Source organism: Aethina tumida, chromosome 1, assembly GCF_024364675.1.
Source record: "Aethina tumida isolate Nest 87 chromosome 1, icAetTumi1.1, whole genome shotgun sequence".
NCBI lineage: Eukaryota > Metazoa > Arthropoda > Insecta > Coleoptera > Nitidulidae > Aethina > Aethina tumida.
In genome coordinates, this window is record NC_065435.1 from 67678887 (window position 1) to 67705669 (window position 26783).

General features: G+C 30.8%; 5 protein-coding genes across 9 annotated transcripts; 3 read left to right on the forward strand and 2 right to left on the reverse strand.

The window, feature by feature from the left end:
• Positions 1 to 1491: 1491 nt before the first annotated feature.
• LOC109608761 (methylthioribulose-1-phosphate dehydratase) lies at positions 1492 to 3008 on the forward strand. Its single transcript, XM_020025304.2, has 3 exons — positions 1492 to 1831; positions 1879 to 2333; positions 2811 to 3008. Exons 1-3 carry the CDS (start codon positions 1747 to 1749, stop codon positions 2967 to 2969), a joined length of 699 nt encoding a protein of 232 aa, XP_019880863.1. The 5' UTR covers positions 1492 to 1746; the 3' UTR covers positions 2970 to 3008.
• Positions 3009 to 3872: 864 nt separating this feature from the next.
• Positions 3873 to 6885, reverse strand: LOC109608760 (ubiquitin carboxyl-terminal hydrolase 30 homolog). 2 transcript variants are annotated; one of them, XM_049961575.1, is made up of 8 exons: positions 6739 to 6885; positions 6418 to 6680; positions 6196 to 6365; positions 5866 to 6144; positions 5213 to 5431; positions 5000 to 5152; positions 4719 to 4909; positions 3873 to 4666 (listed from the first exon to the last, which is right to left on the reverse strand). In XM_049961575.1, the coding sequence occupies exons 2-8, from the start codon at positions 6674 to 6676 to the stop codon at positions 4552 to 4554; spliced, it is 1386 nt and encodes a 461-aa protein (XP_049817532.1). In that variant the 5' UTR covers positions 6677 to 6680; positions 6739 to 6885; the 3' UTR covers positions 3873 to 4551. The 2 variants fall into 2 exon arrangements, with proteins under 2 accessions (XP_049817532.1, XP_049817538.1); XM_049961581.1 differs by lacking the exon at positions 3873 to 4666 and having other exon boundaries at positions 4770 to 4909; positions 4969 to 5152.
• A 3630-nt stretch (positions 6886 to 10515) lies between these two features.
• On the reverse strand, positions 10516 to 26751 carry LOC109608747 (putative uncharacterized protein DDB_G0282133). 4 transcript variants are annotated; one of them, XM_049961901.1, is made up of 8 exons: positions 25125 to 26751; positions 22395 to 22611; positions 22119 to 22261; positions 11644 to 11840; positions 11341 to 11592; positions 11120 to 11287; positions 10868 to 11065; positions 10516 to 10809 (listed from the first exon to the last, which is right to left on the reverse strand). In XM_049961901.1, exons 2-8 carry the CDS (start codon positions 22550 to 22552, stop codon positions 10576 to 10578), a joined length of 1350 nt encoding a protein of 449 aa, XP_049817858.1. In that variant the 5' UTR covers positions 22553 to 22611; positions 25125 to 26751; the 3' UTR covers positions 10516 to 10575. The 4 variants fall into 4 exon arrangements, with proteins under 4 accessions (XP_049817858.1, XP_049817857.1, XP_019880836.1 ...); XM_049961900.1 differs by lacking the exon at positions 25125 to 26751 and adding an exon at positions 22661 to 22809; XM_020025277.2 differs by lacking the exons at positions 10516 to 10809; positions 10868 to 11065; positions 11120 to 11287; ... (2 more) ...; positions 22395 to 22611; positions 25125 to 26751 and adding exons at positions 19154 to 21726; positions 21804 to 21905 and having other exon boundaries at positions 22119 to 22203.
• On the forward strand, positions 15724 to 19195 carry LOC109608748 (RCC1-like G exchanging factor-like protein). Its single transcript, XM_020025279.2, has 9 exons — positions 15724 to 15849; positions 15902 to 16039; positions 16089 to 16252; positions 16308 to 16407; positions 16598 to 16886; positions 17061 to 17233; positions 17349 to 17510; positions 17567 to 17826; positions 19060 to 19195. The coding sequence occupies exons 2-9, from the start codon at positions 15937 to 15939 to the stop codon at positions 19135 to 19137; spliced, it is 1329 nt and encodes a 442-aa protein (XP_019880838.1). The 5' UTR covers positions 15724 to 15849; positions 15902 to 15936; the 3' UTR covers positions 19138 to 19195.
• LOC109608749 (E3 ubiquitin-protein ligase CHIP) lies at positions 23073 to 24548 on the forward strand. Its single transcript, XM_020025281.2, has 6 exons — positions 23073 to 23462; positions 23519 to 23717; positions 23780 to 24024; positions 24075 to 24131; positions 24187 to 24303; positions 24355 to 24548. The coding sequence occupies exons 1-6, from the start codon at positions 23343 to 23345 to the stop codon at positions 24478 to 24480; spliced, it is 864 nt and encodes a 287-aa protein (XP_019880840.1). The 5' UTR covers positions 23073 to 23342; the 3' UTR covers positions 24481 to 24548.
• Positions 26752 to 26783: the final 32 nt, after the last annotated feature.

Sequence of the window (26783 nt, forward strand, 5' to 3'; positions counted from 1 at the left end):
CACGGTTGTTTTAATGATTTTGTTTAATTAAGTATTTCAATAAACTAATTTCAACAATTTGTTACTGTTGTTTTAATGATATAAGGGAAATTAAAACAAATAATGGTAAGTCTTAATTATATTTTATTGTTATGTATCATAACAAGTAAATGTTGAAAGTCACAGATATTTATTTTTAAATATGATTTCAAATATGACTAGGTCAGTTACAGAGTTTAATATCCTAAATGATATTATAAATTTCTGGATTTTAAATAAAAATCATTCTTTATTTGCATCTAAATATTATATATACAATGCTATTTATCACAAAGTACATTCAATTTGTCTTAATTGGAGAAACTAATTGAGCTTGACAAAACAAAGCTTTTGACTTTTCATCTTCATCTTGATGCTTTTCTTTAATATTTTCCTCATTTGAGCTCCTTTTTTCTAAAATTACTTCTTCCTCTGTTAATTTATGTGGCATTGCTTCATTTGAGACAAATTGAACATTCTCATTACTATCTTTAATTGCTTCATTAGATATATCAACATTATCTTCTTCCTTTTTTATTGAAAATATTTTCTGGTGTTTAGTGATCAAAGGGAATTGATGGGTTTTCTCATGTTCCTTAAGGATATGTTCGAAATGGAAGGGCTTGTGACATCTTGAGCACTTATGGTCATATTTATGAGTCTTTTTACCATGTAAATTCATATGATATTCATTTTGAAAACTCCTTTGACATGGCTTACAAAAAAATTTAGGTGCTTTTTTCTTCCTATATGGGAAATGATTGTCTGGCAATAAATTTTCTTCTTCACTATTATGCAAAAGTCCATATTCTTTGGCGTTCTCCAAAATAACTCCAAATGTATCAAACTCTGGGATGCTGGGTGTAATAATATCTTTGAATTCATCAACTTTCCTACTGGTTTCCACGTTGTCTGTTACTTGTATTATATTTCCAGTTTTTTTCAAACTTTGATCGTTTATTTCACTCGGCGTTAAAATTTGTATGTGATTTTTTACGTGCTTTTCCACATCCTCTTTACTCTGAAAACTATTTGAACAAACCGGACAATCGAAAACCGGCTCCTGTTCAGACTCACGTTCGATGTACGATGCTTCAAAGAGTTCTGATGATTTTTGTTCATCTGGTTTTTCCTCAGCCATAGCGAAATATTTTGTGGAAGAAATATGTAATTCACGCAGTCACTATTTATAAATCGATATCGTAGGTCAAATGGGCTGATATCATATATTACATTTTATTTCAAAATTAACCGAAATTATAACATCCTTTAGATTTACATAAGAAAATAAAATTTAATCTTATAAAATTCAAAATAAAATGTTATTCATAGTAGCGAAAATGCGTAGAATAGTTCTAATGTACAAATATCATGCGCACATTTAAAAGGAAAGTATCAAATTAAAATAATATTTATCAGTTAAATTGTACATACTATTCTATATAATTATATTTAAATAAAAAAATTAGCGCTCAAATATTTGAAGCAAATAAAACTTGAAGTACAAAATAAAAATAATAGATCAGAAATAGGTTCTAATAGTAAATATATTTATCATTCATAAAAATTTATTTGTTATTTTGTTTAAATATGCCGCATTATATCAATGAAAATAACAGGATATTTAATTTATCTAACTTATCAGTTTTAGGTTAGGGATAGTCGCTTCAATGACCTTCTTGTGATAAGTTACAATATAAATTGTGTTTTTTCTGTATTACTTATAAAATGTCTGAAGATCCTGAGCATCCGACCAATTTGATTCCGGAATTGTGTAGACAATTCTATGATTTAGGATGGGTCACTGGCACAGGTAATATGAATTAAGTCGCAATTTCAAGTTTTCATAAAATATTTTAGGCGGAGGAATTAGTATTAAACTTGACAATGAAATATACATTGCACCTTCTGGTGTTCAAAAGGAGAGAATCAAACCAGAAGATTTATTTATTCAAGACATTCATGGAAAAGATATCAAATTACCACCACCTAAGAAGAATCTGAAGAAAAGCCAGTGCACCCCCCTATTCATGTGCGCGTATTTACAAAGAAACGCCGGTGCTGTTATTCATACTCACTCAAAAAGTGCTGTTATGGCAACTATGTTGTTCCCCGGCAAGGAATTCAAGTGTACCCACTTGGAAATGATAAAGGGGATCAGAAATCAGAAATTGGGCAGGAATTACAGGTATGATGAGGAGCTAGTTGTGCCTATTATTGAAAACACACCTTTTGAGGAGGATTTGAAGGATCGTCTTGAACAGACCATAAAGGATTATCCTGAAACATGTGCAGTTCTTGTTAGAAGACATGGGGTGAGAAATTGTATATTATTGTTTTAGGTTTAATTTTTTATTACTGTAAATTGTTCACAAAATTTTACTAAAGATACAGTGATTATAATGATTTATTTATTTTATTATATAAAAATATATTTTTTTCAAATTTAATATTAATATTACTGTATTTGAATTAAAATTTAAAATGGATATAATATAATTAAATTGGTAATGTTTAGGTTCTTTATGAACAGTCCATTTGAAACTTTTTTATTAACTAACTAAAAATACAGTGACATTATTTACATAGATTTTATATGGAATTTTTTTAAAGAATTTTATATTAATATTACATTTCCAAATTAAAATTGAAAGCAGATTTGATATTTATTACACCGTTTAAAATTTTTGTTACAAAATTACAGTTTTTAATTACTTAAATTAATAAAATTTTAAGGTTAATAAAATTATCAATAATATAACTATAAATTATTTTTATTTGATATTTTCTAGGTATATGTATGGGGTGATACATGGCAACAAGCTAAAACTATGACTGAGTGTTACGATTACTTATTTGATATTGTAGTACAGATGAAACAACATGGATTAGATCCCAGTCTCACTCCTGAAAAATATGAATTAAAATACCAAAGCCAGAAAATTATGTAAAATTCTTAGAATTAATAAATAAACTTAATTCTGATAATTGTTTCATTCCTTATAATTTTTTATATTGATAACAGTTTTATATTCAGATATTTTTGTTACCATCAACTAATTCCTGTTTTCTCTATAACAATTAAGCTTTATTTTTGGTTGATGTGTTGATGGAAGATAAAGAGTCCTTTAAATTAACTATGACAGCTATTCATTTTTATAAATACACAACACACATTGTTAAACTGGGAACTGTCGGCGACAAATAAATTGTGGAACTTGATTCAGAAGAGACGCAACCTACTGTCTGGGAGAACTGAATGGGCTGCAGGCAGAAGTAATCACGATTGAATTGCGTTTCAATCCCGAAACAGTTCCAACTAAGAGAAAAGAAATATTTTTTTTATTAAAGTGCTCGGTGTGTGATGAATAGTTAAAATCATCAATTGAACAATGTTTCAATGGACAGGCTGTATGTAGGGTTCGTTCAAGCAGTTACTCAAATACTAAAAATAAAATACTTGTGTTCATTTTGATAATGTTTCTACATTCGGAGGATCTATGAATGATTTGGACCCTCATAAGAACATTTGTAAGCTGTATTTTTGTCCTTTATCGAAGTGTGAGGTTTGGTCGACTTTGGAAAATATTTTGGACCATTATAAAGGGGAACACTGTTTTAACCAGGGTATAAAAAGTGTAAAAAGTGTTTTAAGTGGAAGTGAAATAAAACGTTCTGGTGTAGATATTCAAACTTTGTATAATGAATAATGTGGTATTCCATAAACACTGTAAGTTTATAAGAGGTAACATATTTATTATTACTATATAAATATTAATATCTAGCATTGTAGGTGAAAACAACATTTACAAATAAAATCACTATCAATGATGATGGTTTAATTGAAAATACCATTTAGTTCAAATATATATTTATACAAATATACAGCAGTTAAAGATTAATTTGTTTACAAAATAATTCGATTCTTCAATAAAATTTTAAAGTGAATAACAAAAACAAGGAATAGTTTAGTTATTAGGGTTCTGTAGCAAACCCTATATAGAAATTACACACACATTACACAACAGAGATTGGATATATACTATATGAATGGAATGAGTCAATAAAACGTTAAACATATGGAAAGAAATGAGCAATTGGAACAATTAAAAAAAGGTTTTTTCCAAAACTATAAATATCTAATTTTAATATTGATTTCGCGGAAACACCTAAATCACTAAATAACTACGATTTAAACACAAAAATTGAACTTTTTTTATAGAGATAATAATAATCTATTGAGTAATGAAGATACAACTATGTTCCAGTTGCTATGGAAATTATTACAGTGAGATGAGGTAAAAACTTTAAATGCACACATTGGAAAATCACTGATCCAAAAGGAAATAAATAATAAACTTGTACCATTTGGACACAATATGCATGTTCGTACATAGTACAAATTAAAACAAAAATTTCCGATTGCTCTTAAAGAATAACATTACTATTCATTATAAGCAAAATAATATATAGGAACTAAAAAACGCGAAATAAATAGTCACAGCGGGCCCGCTTTATTTGTCACTTTCTGTTTTAAAATGCGTGGCTCATGGTCGATGTCTTCTCGTAAAACAGCATATACGCTGTGCTCTGCAACACTTCGTCAACTGTTACCTCCCTAATCTCCACGTCCGACGTGTAATACCACCTACAAAACTCATTGAACTCAATACTGTAGTGAATAGAAAAGAACAACATACCGGCTATTTTGATGACCCCGTCTATAAGTCACAAAGTGACCGGAATGCGCGTCGCCGGAATGAACGACGACGGCGGCCAGTTGGTACACGTTACGGAATTCATTTGCCATTTCGGTGAGACTGCTTCCCGTCCAGCTCATCGGCGTGTTACTAGTCAAGGGACTGCCACCCTCGCTAGTACTTGTATAATTCTTAAAAAATAAACATCAACTGTACTAGAGGTAACATCTTTCTAATACCATAGTATTACATTGAAAAACCAATGAACTAAAAATACTAACAGCATTTGGTAGTCGTCTTTGGTAATGTACTTGAATAAAAGTGTAGGCTGTCATGGACAGCCGCATCGGAAATTGTACATAATCCTGCCGTTTGGTCATGCCACCTGTCAACCATGTATTCCTAGAAATGTGTATGCACAAGCAAACCGGCAACTGAAAACCAATAGAAGTTCGTAAGTTATATAACACAAAACGGATCTTAAATTCGTGCACCTTTCCGAAATTGAGTATTTTCACTTGTTTGGCGAGGATAGGCGAGAGAAGAGGGTCTCTGCCCTTGTTGCAACCCTCGCATTGCACGTCCATGACCACTTCGGGCGTCACGAAATTGGTGAGAAGCTGATGCAACTTGTGCCGTCCCCAACCCAAATCGCCCGCTCCCGCCGGTAATGCCAGCGAAAGGCTCTCAAATTTATCGTAACGCACTGATGACTGAAGCAATAAATCATTTATTAAAAACAAAAGTATAATAACAATTTCAACCACAATTAATTAATAAATTACAATAGACACGAAGCTAATTTATTTATTTTTGTTGAAATACTAAAATATCAAAGAATCCAGTAAAATAATACCGTATTATATTGACAATTAATTTATAAAAACTTGTTAAATTGCAAGTATACAATAGATGTATTGTATTGCGTTTCTATATTGTTGCAAATGAGTCATATTAATATCAGTATTCTTAAATTAATGTAACATTTTTAAAAATAGATATCTAGAGATATTTTGATCATAATTGTTCATATGATTACATGTCCTAAATGTTTTATGTTATTCATTCTTCAACAGTTCACTTCAACAATTTATTTGTGCATTAAACAAATATATTGTATAAACATATAAAGAATCAAAATTATTACCCGAAATCCGCACTCTGTGCATCTTAATTGACTGGTTAGAGTACCCGTAAAAGGATTCGATGCAGGTTGTGGTGGTGGACCGGACATTTGCAAAGCCCTACATGATCTAGAAATCCATCTGTTTCTTCTTATAGCGCCGCCCCGCCAGGTCAAACTGGTAGGCCTGCATATTTCGTTTAGTGACATGACACTGCCCAAAGAATTGTACTCCTGTGGTTCCTCATCATAAATTTCAGTATTTAATTCATTCATACCCAAAGCATCAGACAAACAACCAGCCTGTGAATTAGAACAATGAGTATATTGTATATTTTAAGGAAACAGTCTTACTTTTCTGCCTATTTTTTGACTTTCTTCATCTAAGGTTGCCAGAATCACATTCAGCAGTTCATGGGCATCTTGTTCACCAGCTGGTATTACCCAGCCTAGTCTTTTTAATGCATTTATAACTGCTGCAGGTGCATATGTGTCTTGGACAGACTTATTTGTACCATTAACAACTGAAATAGTCACCGATAGAAATTTGTTACAAATTAAGAGCTTTAAACATACCAGATAGGACTGTTGACAGTGTGCTTCTTAAACTAGTCTCTTTAATGTAAGTATCTTTGTCCAACCACTGTAAGAAGTGTGGGCAAGCTGCTAATGCATGCAAGACAGCATTCAGAAAGCAGGTCTTTCCCAAATTGACTAGACCTGCTAATCTACCCCTGCCACTGCTTGAACCTGTAGAGGGCCCCCAAAAGACGAAAGCACCCACTACTGCGGCGGCAGTTAAACCGGCAGCCACTAATATACGTTCAGATTCCATATTCCTACCAGTACAATCGTTGTTTATGTACTACATCAGTCGTTTAATTTTTATGCCCTTACCGTCTTTATAAGGTGACAGTCATTGAAATCGCAATTGCAGGAATTGTGTGCAGATCCTGGATGGAATGGACGTGAAATTATGTGGTTTACATTTGTGAAGAAAAGTGATTTTAAATTATTTAAATAAATTTGACGGTAGTGACAGATTTTCTTGTGACAGTGTTGCCAAACTATAAAACACAGAACACTATACAGTAACATATCAAATATTAAAAAAAACAATTATTATATTAAAATGGATGAAGTTTTAAGAAATTTCTTTAAATTTTAAATTATTGTATTTTGAAAATTGGCAGTGAAAGCACCCAACGGTTATGCCGTTGTTACAAACAGTGTCACCCTCTTTATACTATGCTTTTAACTAATCATACATTGAGTAAATTGTAAATTACACAAAAAATAAAAATAAAATATTAAAAAAAAGACGTACAAATTAAATTCATTGAATTTACATTAAAATTTATTTAAAAAAGTAAATGAACTAAATTTATGACTATAATACCAAATATTTTTTTATCTTTTAAAATAAATATTGACTCTTAGCTGACCTAATTTATTTTCCCAATTTACATAATCGATAACATGTTTTAAACAAAATATATTATTTGTTCTTATTTAAAATAAATCGGTAATTTCTTTTTATTTCTAATTTTAAGAATTAAATTTTAATTTGAAATTAATAAGATGAACTACATTAACAAAGATAATCAATTTTCTTTACAAATGTAAAATTAATGTTGGCTATTAATGAGTAATTCACATTTTTAAGTATTTGACCGTTTAACGAATAAGTAAATCATAATAATCCATACAAAAACATTACTTTTGTTACGTTGTTGTTAAAGGACATACCTATTGTGAAAATTGTTACTTTTTTCATTAGTCTTAAAAAATAACGTACTAAAATTTCAAATAAATAGTTTGAGCTTTCTAAGAGTAGTCGCTCAACAGTTAGAAATTTACGTTTACTACGGACTTACCAGTGTCATTATTCGTGCTATAATGATGAAAATATTTTGATTTATCCAACTAATAGATTATTATTCAATTATTATATTATTATTATTATTCAATTTGTTTCGGTTTTTTATGCAACTAGCAATTTAGTGATGTAGTGAAAACTTGTAAAAAATGTGATTTTTAATCAATTTCGCAATGCTTCAGATTTAAAATTACTGTGATGTATGTAAATGCGGTATTTCGTACATCAATTTCGGGCCTATGATTGAAAATGCATTTGAAATAAATGAACGTTTAGTGGCTGGGATGCGTATTTTGGGTATCGGAATAGACGGAGTAAGCTAACGAGCTGCCTCGAAAGACGGTCGATCATCTCGAAGAGCGACAGCAGTCTAATGGATGCTTTTTGAAGAAGTGGAAGGTGAATTATAAGAACCTGGAATAGCAGATTAGCTCTAAATATGACATTTGTCTATTCATAACAATGAAATCAATCATTTTATCTTTAGTTGCGTACATTTTTCAAATTTGCTGCAATTAAAATTTGAAGAAAAATCATCCGATTGCTTAGTTTAGATGTGTACAGCTGTACCACAGATGCAGCTGTACTGCAGACGTCGCGTCAGCAAAGTTCTTAGCTAGAAGGATAGACCGTGGACACCGTTGGGACCTCAAGGAAAAACTAATCCCCTGAGGCCCAGGTCAGAGCCGCCTTCACCTACATAAGGCAGAACAGAATCGATCTTGACAAGTTGTCAGACCTACCATTCATACTCACGAGTCAATCAATAAACAGTAAAAAATGGTTTGCCTTGCCATCATCTAATTTTTGGGCAAAATTCAATACTTTTTTCAAAACTTTATCATCAGGTATTATTAATAGTACATAATACGCCCAATTGTTAAAAATATTATTACGGACCATCATATAAGAAATATCACACTGTCAGCGTAGGACCAAAATATTATAAAAGAATGAAATTTTACATTTTTCTCCCAGGATGACACCACACTGTCGTGGCTCTGCGGATCAAAATACTTCCGAGGAAGATTTCGATCTTCCTTTATTGACCTTGTTCATCCAATCTTATATGGGCAAAATAAAGCCGTCTTAACCATATATGTCTTCCGATGCTGTTGTGTCGTGTTTGCTTATGGTCTTTTGGTCCGTATCATGTGGGGACTTTTTTACTAAGTAAAATTCTTCATTCGAAGATAAAATACTTCAGTGGCAGTGGGAAGCTAACGGATCCCGAAACAAATCCAATATTCTCTTTTTTATTGATATTTATTCAAAATATTTGTATCGAATAATACAATTTTATTACAACTTCCACCAATACTAAATAAATCTGAAGACAAAAAAAATAATACTAATATTTAAATATTTATTCATTTCGAGTGACAAATTTATAAAAAAATAAAATATTAATTATAGAAAAATAATAATATCAATAAAATTCATAATCATTTTCATTTATGGAAGTGCACGTACGTTTTCTGCAACTTAATGCATGAAGACACCCTACCATAACGGCACCAGAACTGCAAATCATGCTCCAGCAAGTACATAATGTTGCAGTTGGGGTAAGTCGTCGCTTGTACGTAGTCGTCGACCTTTGAGAGTTCAACCGTTCTCAAGGGAAAATCGAGGTGTTCGACTCTTCTTTGTGGCCAAATTGGACAAAAGTCCTTTTCAGTGATGAATACGGATTCAGACTTTATCCTGATTTTAGAAGAGTGCACGTGTGGAGAGATCCAAACAATACAAACCGCCTTCGTAATATCTAGGAAGTGCACTCTTTTTATTATGGTCTGGGAAGGAGTCAGTATCGGAGGAAGATATGACCTCATTTTGCTGGAGAACTTTTAGACGGGTAGATCATACGTGGATCAGATACTGGCACCATTTGTCGTTCCATATGCAGCGGTGATTAGGCCCAACTTACATGTATGATAATGCCAGACCTCACACTTCCAGAATTGTAATGGAAAACAACAATATTAATGTTACCATGGTCAGCACAGTTCCCGTATCTGAACCCCTTCAAACAGTTGTGGAACATGCTTCAAAGAAGGTTTCTTCGTATGAAAAGGCCAAGAAACAACAGAAAAACTCATTTTTTAGAGCTGCACGATGCTTGGAATAAGACTCCCCAACAGGGAGATCTTAAGCAAGTTAAAATTTGACTTTCACATTTTTAGTAGAAATCAGAGTTTTTTTGTTGAACAAATCCACTCCACTAACCACCTGCTCTCAATACCATTTCCTCTAGGTTGGCTTTATCAATTTCTTTCAAGTTCTTAGAAGTTGAGAGACAATTTTTTCGTAAGTACCGTAATCTCTTAGCCATCTCTTCTTGTTTCTTCTACTGAATTATAATTTTTCTTACAATTTCACTTTGACAAATGATTAAATAATTATAATAAGCAAAACATTGCTACTAAATAATCGATTTAAATTCAGAGAGAGTAATGAATGAAGTAAAAAGTTGTTAGAATTTTGTCCATTAAAAAATAATAAAACTAAGTAATTTTTTAATGAATAAAATTAGATACCCTGTAATGCCGGATTCACACTTGTCTTGATTAGAGTGGATTGCCTATGGTTTCATTCGGGGTACTGTGTTCATAATCATATGGTATTTCCTTACCCCACATATTTCAAATTCAGCAATAGTTATTTCTTTCGTTATCTAGTTGGATAAAATTTAACAATAAATCATTGATTTGTTTGGTAAAACCATATTCAATATCTTATTCTTTTTTTTTAAATAAAATTAAATATATATGTAATAAAAGTACTGCTAGTTTTTTCAATTATTATTATTTACAGTATAGAAATATTTTTTAAACAAATGGCGAAATAATAAAATATTACCAGTCTTCAACAACCGCAGTGTTTTCAATATCTAGTCCAAGATCGAAACTGGCTATAGACAGAGAATATACTCTTTCCACTCTAGGTTTCTCATCTATTTCATGTTTGTGTAATTCTTCTTCGAACAGTTCATCACATGGAGCATTTTTATACAGCTCACCAGTGGCAGGAATTCTCGGGTATGTCATGAATTTGTCGATAGGTGGATCTTCCAAATCTGGTAGAACATTCTAAAAATTTATTAATTTATAGTACAAGTTAAACACATTAAAGAAAGATATCGGCTACTTTCAATGTGGATGAGAAAATAGATGATTCAATCACTTCTTGTGCGTTCAAGAAGTCAGGCCTTAATGATTCTATTATGGCTCCCCTTTGGTCTCCTTTATACACCCTTCGTCCCAAAATATGATACGGTTTTTTCTTAGGCCATTTTTTTCTTATCTGTGCATCTTTCCTTGTTATAAATTCCGCATCAAGAGAACGCTGGTTGTAATAATTTTGTATGTAAATTTGATTAAACTAAATAATATTACATACCAATGCTTTTTCATTAAGTTTAATTAGTTGTTTTCTCAATTTCCTTTCCTTTAAAACTTCTTGCGCAACGTAGTCCCAATATGAGTTAACATTCCGTAATTTCTTCAATGTCTTATCATCAAAATAATTAAATAATTTTTTCGCAATCCATATCGGCAATAATTGAATCTGCAACATTTGTTAAATTCAATTCTGTTTACAAACGATATGAAAATGTGTACTCGATCGATGATTTTATCTGCTTCTCCTGTTTTGCTGGAGGATTTCTTCGATGATTTACTTTTACTCTTTTTATCCTTTTTGTTATCTTTGGATTTGCCCTTAGCACCACCTTTGATGTCTTTAGCAGCGTTTTCTTGTTTACGGCTGTAAAGCATACTATTAGCTTTCTTCTCAAGTCGATCTTTCTCTTGCACCACTTTTTTTTTATAGTCGGCCATCATTATTTTCCAATTGCTTCTAAATTCAATTACCTAAATAAGAAACCATTAATTTGTTTCTACAACAACAACGATTAACACTACTTTAGCATTTTCTGGAGTACTATCATGAAATATTTTATTTTCTTTTTCCAGAACTGCATCTACATTTGGATACTGCTTGCTAAAGGGGCTTTTATCTTCCTCTCTGGTTGTGTCTATGTCATGAGTTAAAACTTGTTGTTTTACAAGTAAAGGATATATATACCTCACTGTTGCAGGTCCACTTACTTCCAATAAAGCTAAAATGAAAATATTTCAATAAAATTAGTTTATTTAGAGACAGGCAACAAATTTTATTATTTTCATAAATTTTTCATAAACCCTTCACAAAGTTGCATTTATTTTCGTATCTAATCTATGGATCTAAAAAATCTAAAATTTGCAATATTAGTACAAAAAGTTTTGAACATTTTAAATTATTTTCTTCTTTTGGTATAACTGATGATTTTTAAATGTTATGTTGTAAAGCAACTATAAAATTTATATTGGTTAGAATTGTTGACAAAAGTCTCATATTTACATTTAAAAGTTTTTATTTTTAATTGACCCATATTTATTAATTTTAAAAATAACAATTATAAATAATTATTAATTTATTTGAAATAAAACTTTACAAAGAAAATATCGCAGGTACTCAAATTGTTAACCATGAGCTTATACACAAGCGAGCTCTAGTATTAACTACAGCTGTAGCTTTCCATAAAGATGGGGAAGGTGTAGTTTGAAATGCTTCCCGGATCTTTAAGGTCATGAATGTTTCAAATAATTTTTATTCTTTATATAGCTATAGGAGAAGTCTTGCGGAGTTATGTTAGATGAGACGGCCTGTCCAAACACTTACAAAATATATTACTTGAAATGCAGTTTCTCTGTGTGTTTTGTATTGTCTACTTGCATCATGTATTTTGATTAAAACAATCCTTTGTTATAAAAATTGGAAGCAGCAAATCAAAGAATTTTTCGGAACATAAAAGCATCTACCCTTTTTATTTAATATTCATCTATAAAATCTTGCTTTCCATGCATTCTTTTTCTCACTTGATGTGTGAACCAGAAAATTTATAATCTATATTTTTCAAAATTATTCGCATGATACATTTTTTGTTATTGCCCTGTTATAGAAGACACTCTGTATATATATTTTAAATTATATTATCCATTTCAATAGTAGTATTTTATTTTATCATGAAAAGACAGCTATTAAAATATAAAATAGCTAATATTCTATTAGTTTGTTATTGTGATAAGAGTGACGCTATTTTTGTTATTTTTAAAACAACAGATCAAAAACTATTGCGTGTTTTAATTTTACACTGGTTCTTGATGGGAAAAAATACCGTTCAAGCGAAGCAATGACTTGAAAAGTGTTATGGGGACCATCCATCACAAACTTTGACTTCAAACGTGATCGTAGAGAAACCGGTGATGCAAAACGCAGTGGATGTCCAAATAAGGCGGTAACACCAGAAAGATAAAAATATCCACAAAATCGTTTTCAATGATCAAAAAGTGAAGTTGTGTGAGTTAGCCGTAAAGATATCAAAAGAAAGTGTTGGATTTATATTGCATGAGCATTTGACTATGAGAAAGCTCTGTTCCATGTGGGTGCCGCGTTTGCTCACTGTTGACCAAAAACAAGAACGTGTTGATGAATCTGAGCAGTGTTTGGCCATGTTTCAATGTAACAAATGGGAATTTTTGCGTCGATATGTGAGTGAAACATGGATCCATCACTTCACTCCAAAGCGCCCGAGAGAACAACAATCGGCTGGAAAGTTTATGGTCTCGGTAATTTGCGTTGTGCGTGGTGTAATATTCATCTATATTGAGAAGGGAAATACCATCAATAATGAGTATTATATAACGTTATTGGAGCATTTGGAGGCCGAAATTGCAAAGAAAAAATTTTGTTTCATCAAGACCGTGTCACAAGTCATTCAAAACAATGGCAAAGCTACATGAATTGAACTTCGAATTGCTCCCACATTCACAGTATTCGCCAGATTTGGCTCCCAGCGATTACTGGCTGTTCACAGACCTCATAGAAATGCTCACCGATAAGAAATTTCGCACGAATGAAGAGGTTATCATTGAAAGTGAGGCAAAAGATAAATCGTTCTACAGAGTGATTGCATTGCTCTTAATGGAGATTACGTTGAAGAATGAAGTTAATTTTGAACAAAAAAAAAAACGTGTTTTCTTCTGTTAGGCTCGGGACTTTTCAGCTTGTGTTATTTAAAAAAATTCTTATGAAGTGTATGAGATCTACTGTCGTGTTGCTTAAGTGTAATACGTATCATTTCAGGAGAAACATATTTGTGGTATATTAAAAATAATCAAAAATACAAGATTTTTTTTCACTCTATTATATTATAATCAAACATATAATAACTTATTCTATTTATTATGGGTTAATTGATTTATGCTTCTTTTACAATTAATATTAAAAGTACTTCATCAGGTTTTAGTACAAAATTATCTGTCACTATCCTATTTTCTATTCTAACAATTAAATTAAATCTGGTCTTTGTCATATGAGTCTTGTCCAAAGTACATGAGTAACTCCCATTATGGTCATATTTAAAATTTGCTATAACATATTCTTTTAAATCATCTAAATAGAAGTAGACAACTCCATTTTCTCTACTTCCTATGATACCCTCTACACCAAAGAGACCAAAATACCCATAGATTTTGTTATCTTTATCTTGTTTCAGATTAATTAAATTGTTTTTCAAATAATATATCCGGGAAAAAGAACTTTTATGTAAAGAACAGTGTTCTTTTAAAGTGGTAATATTTGGAATTTCAGAGGTATAACAGACTAGACACATGAGTGGGTCTCTAAGTTTGCAATCCATCTCATGAGTATACAGTTTATGTGCAACAAATGCTTTATGACACTTCCATTTGCAATAAAATTTTAGCATCCCATAAGTAATTTCAACGGTCTTTAATACATTTGAAAATTCACCATGACCTGGACATAAATTAATTATGGAATTACATCTATCACATATTAAATGTTTTTTGCTACAAGAACATCTATAAATGTCTCCAAACAGTAGAAACCCACAATGGGAACAAGAAGAATATAATATAAAGTTAGGATTATGTTTGTGCATTAATAATGTTTTACATGGAGATAACTTCCAATCATTATTTTTAATAAAAAACTCTTCATTAACAAAAATACTTCTTCTTTCAGTAACTATATCACCAGAAGGTAATTTATTTTTTTGTAACAACTTGGGTTCAATTTGAACTATATCGAGGGCCTTCTCGAGATCATAATCCACAATAAATGAGCAATTCACTAAAGATTTTCCATCTAGTAGACTTATTTCTTGTTCACTGGCATGAAATTCCTGGAAACTGGTTCGGATTTGGTCACCTTTTATCAAGCAAAAACAATATTTTAGTTTATTTATTGTTTTGTCTGGCCCTAAGCAGGAAGCTCCCAAAGTTAATTTGTTATCGAAGTCGACAGCAACGCGTATAAAAAATATATGTTTTTCAGTGTAATAAATAAATGTTTTGCGTGTGTCTAGTTGTGTGTCGATTTTAAATTCCGGTTTATATATGACAGCATTATTGTGATGCTCCTTAAAATGTTGTATCATCCTGTAACTGGGTATCCACATATTGGTACACAAGGCACATTCATAATTGTTGCTCCTACATTCCTCCTCATGTTGTGAGACTTCACTGGGCAGTAACAATCTGGAGCAACCTTCGTAACGGTTTACGCATTTAAACAACATTTTTTCTGCAAGTTTGTCATAATTAGACCGTACACCATGGCCCACATCAACACAACGGCCACATATTATTTTTAAATTCGTTAAAACAGTCACCGGCAGAACTGATAAGTATTTCCCGCAGTTGGAACACAGTGATGTGTGTAAAAGGTTTTCCGGCACAACTACAAACATTTTACTTCTGAAAATTATATAGAATTCACAATAAGACAATGCGAACAAATATGTTTATAAACTTCAGAAAAAATGGCTGACTGTTATTAACAGAACAGCTTTTGACAACTTGTTGCGTTGTTTAATATATTTTTTGCCCTTGAGTTTTGTGTTGCCTTCAGAAAATTGTGCAAGTATGTACGATGGGTTGCCTGGAACCAATTTCAATGTTTGTTTATGGAGCAAAATATATAATTATTTGGTCATTATAAATAACTTGACTGTTGTTGAAGTTCAAAAATAATAAATTCACAGTATTTGTTGGATTTGAATGGTTAATTTAATAATTCAGTTTAGTCTGTTCTTTAAGAATGTTAACGTTTTAGGTTAGGTAATCTACACATACAAATTAAATTCAAAAATGAATAAAACCGGTAAAACGGTGTTGAAAACGTTTAAAAAATACTTCAGCAGTGTCAAACGAAAATATCCAATAAACAGGGACGAAGAGAAAAAACTGCCAAGTATTCATTTAATATTGAGCAAATGAAAACAATCTAATTAGATATGAAGTATTTCAGTATGGAGTTAGCAAAGATTCATATCAAAGAATCTACTCGTGGGGAAACACAACAACAGGAGCTCTTGGAATCCCATATATTAAGAGAGATGAACCAATAGACAAAGTTACATATTTCAGACATCCTAAAAGAGTTACATTTGGGGAGAGGAATGAAGTAAAATACAGGACACAAATATTGTTTATACATGTTTAAATTATTATTATTGAAGGTCACTACAGCAGCATGTGGTTTTGGATTTACACTGTTTGCAGTGAATAGTGATGACCATAAGTTATATGGATCTGGTATCAATACCGATTCTCAAATAGGTAAATATATTTAAATTGTAATGGTTAATACATATAAATGATTAAGTTAATTAAATGGGAAATATTTTATATATTGTGTTTTCCCAAATTGAACTTTTTTATTTGTATTCTTTAATTACCACATAACCACATATATATATATATATATATATATGTATATATATATATATATATATAAATTTTTGTTAAGGTTACCATGAAGTCACACAAAATAAACCTTTGGAAGTATTGTTTTACCCCAAGCCAATTCACCTGCCATTACTAAAACCAACTTCTAGAATATTAAAATTGGCAGCGGGAAGAGCTCACAGCGTCGCATTAACTGATGAAGGAGTATTTTTGCAAGGCAACAATTCATATGGACAATGTGGTAGGAAGATTATACAGGATGAGGATTATGTTAGGAGTAAAACTGTAAACCATTTGACAACTATTGATGGAAAAGACGTAAAGGATGTAATTTGCGGTCAAGATCATACGTAAATATAAAAAATTTAATATGTATTGTAATTAAAGAGTTAAATTTTAGAAGAAACCATATTTTAAATTATCAGAAATGGTTTTTTAGAACTTGTTATAAGTTAATTATATAGAAATCAGTATAGATATAAATTATTAGTCATTTGATTAATTCTAATCAAAATTATTTCCAGACTGTTGCTAATGAATGATGGATCTGTTTATTCATGTGGTTGGGGTGCTGATGGCCAGACAGGATTGGGACATTATAAAAACGTCGACGTATTTCACCGAATAAAAGGCGACATAGATAACGAAAATATCGTGCAACTAGCTTGCAGATCTGATTTTGTTCTTGCTATAAATGGTATAATTATTTAAAGACACATTAATATACTTTTGCCATTTATATTTAAACAAATACAAAACTAAGTTAAATAATTTGTAACTAATTATAAAGATAAATAAATTTTCAATTTCAGATAAAGGTGAAGTTTTTGGTTGGGGAAATACAGAATACAATCAACTGTGTTCAGAGACTGAACAGCAACAACAATGTAATCCGACGTTTTTAAAATCATTATGTCACTTGGGAAAAGTCAAGTCGGTTGCGACCGGTGGCTCTTTTTGTCTGGCAGTAAATGGTAATGGGAATAATTTTTATTAGTTCTATTTATCATCTTTTTTAAAATTTTTATAGACAATGGCGAGGTTTTCTCTTGGGGATACGGATTGTTAGGTGTGGGACCTAACGTGCAAAATTCTAAAGTTCCTTTACAAATACCGGACACTCTATTCGGGAAGAACGATTTCCAGCCTGACTGTATGGTAGAAAATGTGTACTGTGGGCTGAGTCATGCGGGTGCTGTCACGAATAACGGTGACCTGTACATGTGGGGTAGAAATAGATCAGCCTGTTTAGGATTGGGACATGAGAAAGACCAATATTTTCCTTTTAAGGTAAATATATTTATGTTTTTTCAACAAGTAAAAGCTCTTTTTATTTAAAAAGTGACGGAATTTTAGTCTGAAAATGAATTAATTTTTTTTTGAATATATTCTAAAAATGTTCAATTAATTCTTTTTATTCTTAATTATCATTATTATTATTATTATTATATTATTTCCATAAGTTCTGAGTAGAATCAGTCAATTTCGTATGGGAGGGTCGGTAACAAAAAGGAATAAACAGAGAACACTGTTTCGAGAAATTAACGCACCACCCATAATTTTTAAAACAAGATGTTCTATCAAAGGAAATAGCAAATTGTTTTTATTAATTTAGAAACATCTTTGTAAATAGTTTTTAAACAGTGTATAATCGTTTTCCCAAGAGGAGTTTTATTGTCAAATATACCAAAAGTGGTAAATTAGTAAAGCAGCAGGTTTAACTATCATGGTTCAAGTTGTTTTGTCAGTGGAAGAAGGTTGGGGTTACCGCATGGTAGGCAAAAGGTTTGGTGTGTCTCATACATCAATTTCCCAAATGTTACAACGGTACTGAAAAATAGATGACTACACCAGAAGATCAGAACATCGTTCTACAACTTCTACCAGAGATCGTTTTTCGAGGTTTTCATATGTAGAAGGTGTTCGAATAAGTATTCGACAACGTCTGAGGGAAGATAATTTACAACTCAGAGTTCCTATTCAGAGACCATCATTAATCTTGAATCATCGCAGAATTCGGCTAAATTTTGCTCTAGAGAACAATTGGGTAGAAGGTAGAACAAATTCTTTATGGATGAGTAATTTTAATGCTGAGTGTTTTGGACGTTCTGGAAGCCTATGTCTTACCATATGTTTATTATATTGGTCAAATTTTGTCAAATTGTCTTCTGTAGAAATTGATGTGTTCCAGATTATTAAGAGAGGATCCAAACTAATAAAATTAGTTTAGTTTATATATAAATCGAGTATTATTATATTTTCTATTTTGTTACATTATTTTTATATTTTCTTTAGGACAATTTGAAAAAAAATAACATTTTTATGTAAAAATACAAGTAGTTTATACCTTCATATACCCTATTTTCAGAAAAAATAATGACAATCATTATAGTTATGATACGTTAATTTCTTCTATGTATATGTATATTCCATTTCCATTACCGACCTTGCTATTTAGAGAGACTATTATTAATTTACTATAAATGCCGACTTGATTACTAAAATATATCAAATATTTTTTAGGTATCTCTAGGAGCAATAGTGAAAGAAATATTTTGTGGTGTTGACCATACTGTAGCTTTATGTAAACCATTTATTTAACAAATAAATCTCAATATGTAATTAAATATTTTATTAATAAATCAAATATAATTAAAATTAGGTGTATAAATTAATGGTAAATGATAAAAAACTAAAAATTACTGTATATAATCTTGTTTCCTTATTAAAATGGAAATATCTGGGTTTTTGGAATTATTAAAACTGTAGCGAGTCAAGTCTGCCTCCATGAGCTTATTATGAATGGTTGTATCTCCAATGTTTCTGTTGTTCACTCTACCTTGATGTTTGATAACTTCCGTATTTTTGACCAGTTTTTTAATACTAGGAGGCAAAAGTAAATCTTTTGATGTGCCACTGTTTATTTTTTTCTTTGCTCCCTTATATACCACTTCCGGGAAGACGCTTATTGCGTTCTCTTTGTTGGATTTTGGAACCTCCGGCATTTGAATAAATTTATTAATTTTCTTGCCGTTCGGCATATTCTGCTTCAGATACGGCTTGGGAGTATTGTTGATGTAAATCCTTACTGGACTGACAATATCATTGAAATTCATTCCACTTTTTGTGTTTGTTATATGAGTTCTTTTTACTGTGGGCAATTTCGATTTGAGTTTAGTTTCCGGTACTTTAAATGGTTCTTCTTTCTTTGCACTGGATAATACGTTAGATTTTCCTAGTTCCGCTGTGTTATTGTGGTTCAAGAAGGATGCAGATATAATACTTTGTTTTCTTGGTGACTTTTTCAGTGGAGTATCCTCAATCACATCCTCAGGCATAGTATAATCTAATCCATCTCTAAGAGCTCTCTCGATTTCCTCTAGAGTATCATTAAAACCATTATTTACCGAAAATTCGGATTCATCAAACTGATCAATGTTGATATCAGGCACTTCGATTGGAGATGATTTTCTGGATTCAAATATCAAATTCTGATCTTCAGCAGCGCTCATGCTGGATCTATCCAACTCTGCAACTCCCAAGTCATCATCACAGTTGCTTATAGCTTTTTGGATGCTTTTCTGGATGTCACAAATGGATACATTGCTGTTATTATAATTGTCAGATGTGTCGTGTTCGTAATTTATTAGATTTTTGTGCGAATCCGCAGTTATTTGTCGACATTTTAAAATGTCGCAGTCTTCACTGTCTGTATAATGTTCCTCATCTGTTGCATAATCAACATCCTCTGGGTAATCCAGCCCATCCGAGTAAATTTTAGCAGAACAGAAATTTGATGTTTCTTTAGGATCTTCAGTATCACTTGTGGTACTTGATGCATAATTTGAATGTGAAACTGAATTTACCATTTCATTTATTTTATACGAGGTAAAATTCTCAACTTTGCCAATCCTAGATGTATTTGTACTTCTCTTATACTTTGCCCCTCTTTGGAAACTTGAGTCTGCTGCAGAACTTAGAATTATCTCATTTGTAGCCTCTTCAAAATGATCCTCAGTATCATATATACTCTGAATATTTCTAGATGTATTTGCATCTGTTTTAAAATTTGTATTTGATGATGTACTGGTATTTCCATCTAACACATTTCTGGACATGTTGGCAGCCGTTTGGAAACTGGAATTTGTGGCTGAACTGATACTTCTAATTAACGCACTTCTGGATATGTTTGCAGCTGTATGGAAACTTGAGTTTGTTGCTGAATTTGTACTTCTATTTAATAAATTTGTAGCTATTCCAGAGATATTTGTGTTACTCAACTCATTTTTAGCTGTTTGGAAACTAGTACAGGATGCTGAATTTGTACTTTTATTTGCAGCTTCTCTAAGATAATTGTCACTTTGGAAACTTGAATCTAAAGCAGCACCTTTATTTAATAAACTTAATTGTTCATTGCTATGCTGTAAAATATTCTCAGATACATCAATTTTGGCTGTTTGATAACTGCTATTTGAAGCAGAGTTGCTTTTATTAAGATTACTAGTAGTTTCACAGTTCAAAATTGAACTGTTCATGTCCTTGGTAGTTTTGTAACTAAGAAAAGAGGCTGTTGGTAAAATATTTGGCACAATGTCATTTTCACATGAGTAACTTTCATTTACTTCAGAAAAATGCTCAGAAATCCCACTTTCACCATCATAATTGTCTTCATTTTGACTACAATATGATTTGTTCCTGCTATCATTATTATTGTTTTGTGTGGTATCCATTGAACTGTCTATCTCAACAATGCTCACACTTAAGTCTTCAATTAATTCATTCTGTAAACTGGACATTTCTCTTTTAATTTCACGTTTCCAAGATGTTCGTGGTTCCAAATCATCATCGGACTGATCTAAATCATCCCTTTCCTGCCTTGATTGTAAATAATCGTCGCCCTCTTCTTCAGATGACAAAATGATGGTGTTTTCAACAAGAGTTATCTGACAATTATCAAGCAATGTTTCATGTCCCCTTGTTGATCTATTTCTAAACAATGTTTCATCAGGTGTGGGAGAATTTATGACTTCAGATAGTTTTTCTAAAAATTGCGTACTAGCTGTAGACATTTCACTACTGTTTAAATTATCCCTGGTTGTTTCATAATTATTAGCACAATCAAGTTTTAATTTAAATTGTTTTGACAAACTCTCGATGGTCGTATCTGCATTGTGTTGTGCCATGACGCCGCTGAAATACAAAGACAAGTTAGGCCGGTCGCTAATGAAATAAAATAACAATAACACCATTGTTGATTAAATACTTACATGTTTGTGTGTCGTTTATTCACTTTCTTCTTCGTAGATGATTTACCCCACGTGGACTTGACCTCTTTCAATGTCGGTTGTCCCCAGGCGATTTCTTCTTCACTATCGTAAAACTCCATTTAAAACGATTATCAAAGTTTATAATAACAACACGTCGGTTAGAAATTTAAATTCAATTTTTATTTTCGATATTAAACGTTTGAGGGCGCTGTGTCAGTTTTAGGCAATCACATTTACACATAAAAAATAGGCAACTTACGTAATTGTAAAATATGTACGAGGTCTGGTATGAACGTTACAATAATAATAACTTACATAGCATTAACTTAAATTGTTCCGTGCTTTTTAATTCAGTAAACCAAACCACGTCGTTCATTATTGCCATTTGGTTGACTGTCGGTTCGATGCTTCTGTTATGATCATTTAATATTTTGTCATATATGTAATTGGTTTGAGGACTACAACAGAATAAAATAAGATATTATTTTCAATTCATATACTATGCAAGTAAACAATCTTATACGAATTTAAGAGATGGAATATCAGAGAAGAACGAGTGATACTCCGAACAAGGCTATTATTCAGTCTTACCTGACTTTTAAATATTGAGCCAATTTACTAGCCATAGCATAGATCGTACCCACAAGATCCGAAATTGATACATTATTGACCATTTTTTTTATTAGTCTTGTTAAAAATTGCACTTTATTATAGGAAGAAAGTCTGATATAGTAATTTTCCATTGTCATCTTTCTTGCCGCAATATCTTTGTTATGTCTTTCTTCTTGCTGATTTGCAAGTTCTTTCTCTGTAAAATATGATTATTATAATGTATATTTTTATTATCATTTACATACTTCTTATTGTATTTTGGATTAGATCGTCTACATCGTCTCCTTCCTGCATTTTTCAGTGTTTGTTGAAAACTTTTGCAAAATTTAAGATATATGTGTAAATTTTAATAATCAAAATAATGATCTAAAATGTGAAATTGACAAATTGTTTATTACTTGTTGTTAGCAATTTAATAAAAAAATGAAAATTTATGGGATTTAATTTCAAAGTGAGTTTATTTTGTTGTACCCTCGTAATTTGTGTCTCATAGATTTTTATGATTAGATAACTAAAAATGAAATCACAGTTTACTTAAACTTCGAATATAGAAAAACTCAATATCATTATCAATGAGATGCCGCTTATATTAGACAGTTCTTATCTATGTTTAGTAGTATCTATAGGCTTTCAAAATAAGTAAACAGTCATATCTTGTAGATGATTCTCGAAAATTCGAGTTATTTATAACTTTCGCGACATTACAAATCGAGCCCCATACAATGCTCATATAATATTATTTTCAGTCACATAAGAATTTCTACAAAACGAAATGTTTTGCTAACTGTCAAATGGCGCTGGTTAAGGTCAACCTCATTTACTAAATAGTAAAAAGAAAACAACCCGTTCTTATAAAAAATTCTTATATCCACGAAAAATGTGCTTCGACTAAGTGCTTAATTAGGTTAAAAAAGTCACAAATTAAAAATGAGCAAGCATATGTATTCCACCGCTAACCTGAGCGATAAAGAGCTGAAGGAGCAGGGTAATAGGCTTTTCAGTTTGAGAAAGTACGAGGATGCAGTGAATTGCTACAGTAAAGCCATCGTAAGTCCGTCCCAGATCGTATATTAAACAAAAAAACCGAACCACTTTGATTGCAGATTAAAAATCCTGATGTAGCTCATTACTTTACTAACAGAGCATTGTGCCATTTAAAATTGTTACGATGGGAGCAGGCCTGCAATGATTGTAGACGTGCCCTTGATATGGACCCCAATTTGGTAAAAGGACATTTTTTTCTTGGGCAGGCTTTACTTGAACTTGAAAACTATGATGAGGCTATAAAGCATCTACAAAGAGGTACTGTATATACAGTGGAGAATATATGATTTTTATATGTTGTTTCAAATGTGTGTTTTTAGCTGCTGACCTGGCAAAGGAGCAAAAATTAAATTTTGGTGATGACATTGCCTCTCAACTGAGAACAGCAAAGAAGAAAAGATTTGCAATACAAGAAGAGAAAAGGATAGCGCAAGAAATTGAACTTCAAAGTTACTTGAATAGGTTGATAACTGAAGATAAGGAAGCACAGATTGAGAAAATTAAGTCACTAGAAGGGGATGTGGATTCCAAGTCGGAGAAGATACAGGAAATTGAAGAAAAATGTGTATGTATATGAAAAAGAATGATTTATTGTCTATAATAATATAATTTTAGGAATCCTACCTGAATGAATTGAATTCATTGTTTATGAAGATTGATGATAGACGAAGGGTATGTTGGACTTGAAGGAATATATTTTCAATTTTTTCAATGTTATTTCTTGTAGAAAAGGGAGGTACCTGATTATTTATGTGGTAAAATTAGTTTTGAAATTTTACAAGAGCCAGTGATAACCCCTAGTGGAATTACATATGATAAAAAGGATTTGGAAGAACACTTACAGGTAATTTCAAATATTAAAGTATTAAGTTTATGCTATTTATTATATTTTTAGAGGGTGGGTCACTTTGATCCAGTTACAAGAGTGAAATTAACCCAGGATCAGCTTATACCAAATTTTGCTATGAAGGAAGTTGTGGACGCATTTTTGCAAGAAAATGAATGGGCACTTGAATACTAACCAGCCTTTTTTACCGTACTATACACTGTTATTTAAGCACTATTTATAATAAACTCATTTAAGTTATATATATGTTCCTTCCATATCAATTATTAATTAAAGGTAATTGTAAATAAATTATTGAAAGAAATTTGAAATTTAAATGTAGAAATTCCATTAGAGGCTGATAAAAATGTGTGACGATTATAACTTGTTACATAATAAGACAATAACCTGAATGACAGTTTTGTGCAATAAGATAAAATTATTGAAAATTTTGAAATGAAATGTGGCGTCAGTGAAGTCAATATATAGAATTTTGTTATTTGTATAAGTAAATTTGTAAATTTTTTAAGTAATTTGTAAATATTATATTTCGTCAACTGTTTTATAAAAATCAATATTTTTATATTATACAAACTTGGTTATTAAATTTTCTTATATACTAATAAATGTTTACATTATTTTGTGATTATATTCATAATTTTTAACATCTATATTTACCACAAATGTATAACAACAATAATATTTTACCTTATCGCGTCGGTCGTAGTATTTTTGTGGTATGAGAAAACGGGGATTGCAATTAGCTGTTCAGGAGTGAGGTAGACAATCAAACGTGTCAGTACTGATTGAAACAGCATTTTGTAAAAAATAAGGCTCACCACAAATACTCCCTAGTGCTCTTTTACACTCACGCTTTTCTGGCAGTAATAGGTTACTATTACTATAAGGTTACTATTTTTCAATGAATGTAAATAAATCCGTTTAATCTTCAAGAAGACTGCAATATTGTGAACATATTATAGAACTGAAATTAACTAAGTAAATAAAATGATTGAAAATCAATTGGCAACCTTAACATTCATTTGTTCCTTTGTTTATTTCAATGAATTAATAAATAGGTGAAAAACTATAATTAATGGAATAGGGGACACAAGAAAAAAACACAACTGACGCATTTCTCTTTTATTTATAATCGATATGTACCCATTATGCATTATATTTTTCATGTTTCTATATAACTTGAATATATGACTTTATCTCCATACATAAAATATAACAGTATGACTAAAAATTAATTAACATAACATTAAAATAAAAAGTTTTATATATGGCTACAAAGTATCGACTCTTCACATTTACGTACATTTTTATATTTTCTATGTATACAATAGTAAGTATATAATGTACAGAATTTTATATATGTTATGTATATTTAATGACATTTTAAATATATTTATAATAAAAAATATTTAACTGTTACAAGTGCAAGCACCAATTTTATGTAAATTATGAAATATCTGTAGAACACATTTTTCGTAAATTACTCTTTAATAAACTATGTTTATGTATGTGTTATTTTTTAAATAAAAATGAGTCTTGCACTTATATTTTATCAAAAATGTGTGCTTTTAGGTAATTGAATAGAATAACAAAAACATTCATAATGGTACATTTTGTGTGTATAATTCTAATTTTTTTTAATCCAAGCGCCTCTTCATTTTGTATATAAGTGACAAAATCGGTTGTAAATGCGAAACAAATGAAGATGCACTCAAAAAGGAACTGCTTCCAAATATCAGAGTTGAAATCTGACGGTTTTGTTCGAGCAGATTGAAAACTAATGATAAATATTTAAAATTAGGCCTGAAATATTGCTTGTGAAATACATGATTATCCAAATATTGAATAAAACTATTCAAAAAGATATCTAGATGTGTATGTACATGTCTTTTCGAAAGCTTAAATAAATTTAATGTTACATAAAATTAAATTTTTATAAACTAACAATACATTAAACATATTTTTAAACATTATTGTCTTTGTCGAAACATCTTGATCGACACATATGGTTTTAAATACATCTTTTTATATTACATTAAAATATTTATTTGGATACCTAAACTTAACAATGTCAAAGTAAATCATTCCATACGATTTAGATAACCATGTCAGTTATTTTACTTACTAAAAAACGGAACATCCTTGAACATAACAATATAAAAGAAGAATAAAAGCACATACGTTTAGGATGAAAAGATTTTTGCAGGCACGCTAGGTTATATTAATATTTTTATAGCAAATATTACTTTACCGTTTATATTCACGTTGCAAATAAAAATGCAACGCAAAAAATTAAATTTGCATTTCATTTATACGATTTTTTTTCTAAAAGGACTCACCAGAAATATTTTTGTTTTTGAAACAATTTGTAAATTGCATGGAATATTCCATTCAATTTTATCTTTTATTATATATTACTTTTAATTGTTAATTTTTTTATTTTAGATTCTTTACAAATTATATAACCAATAAATTAC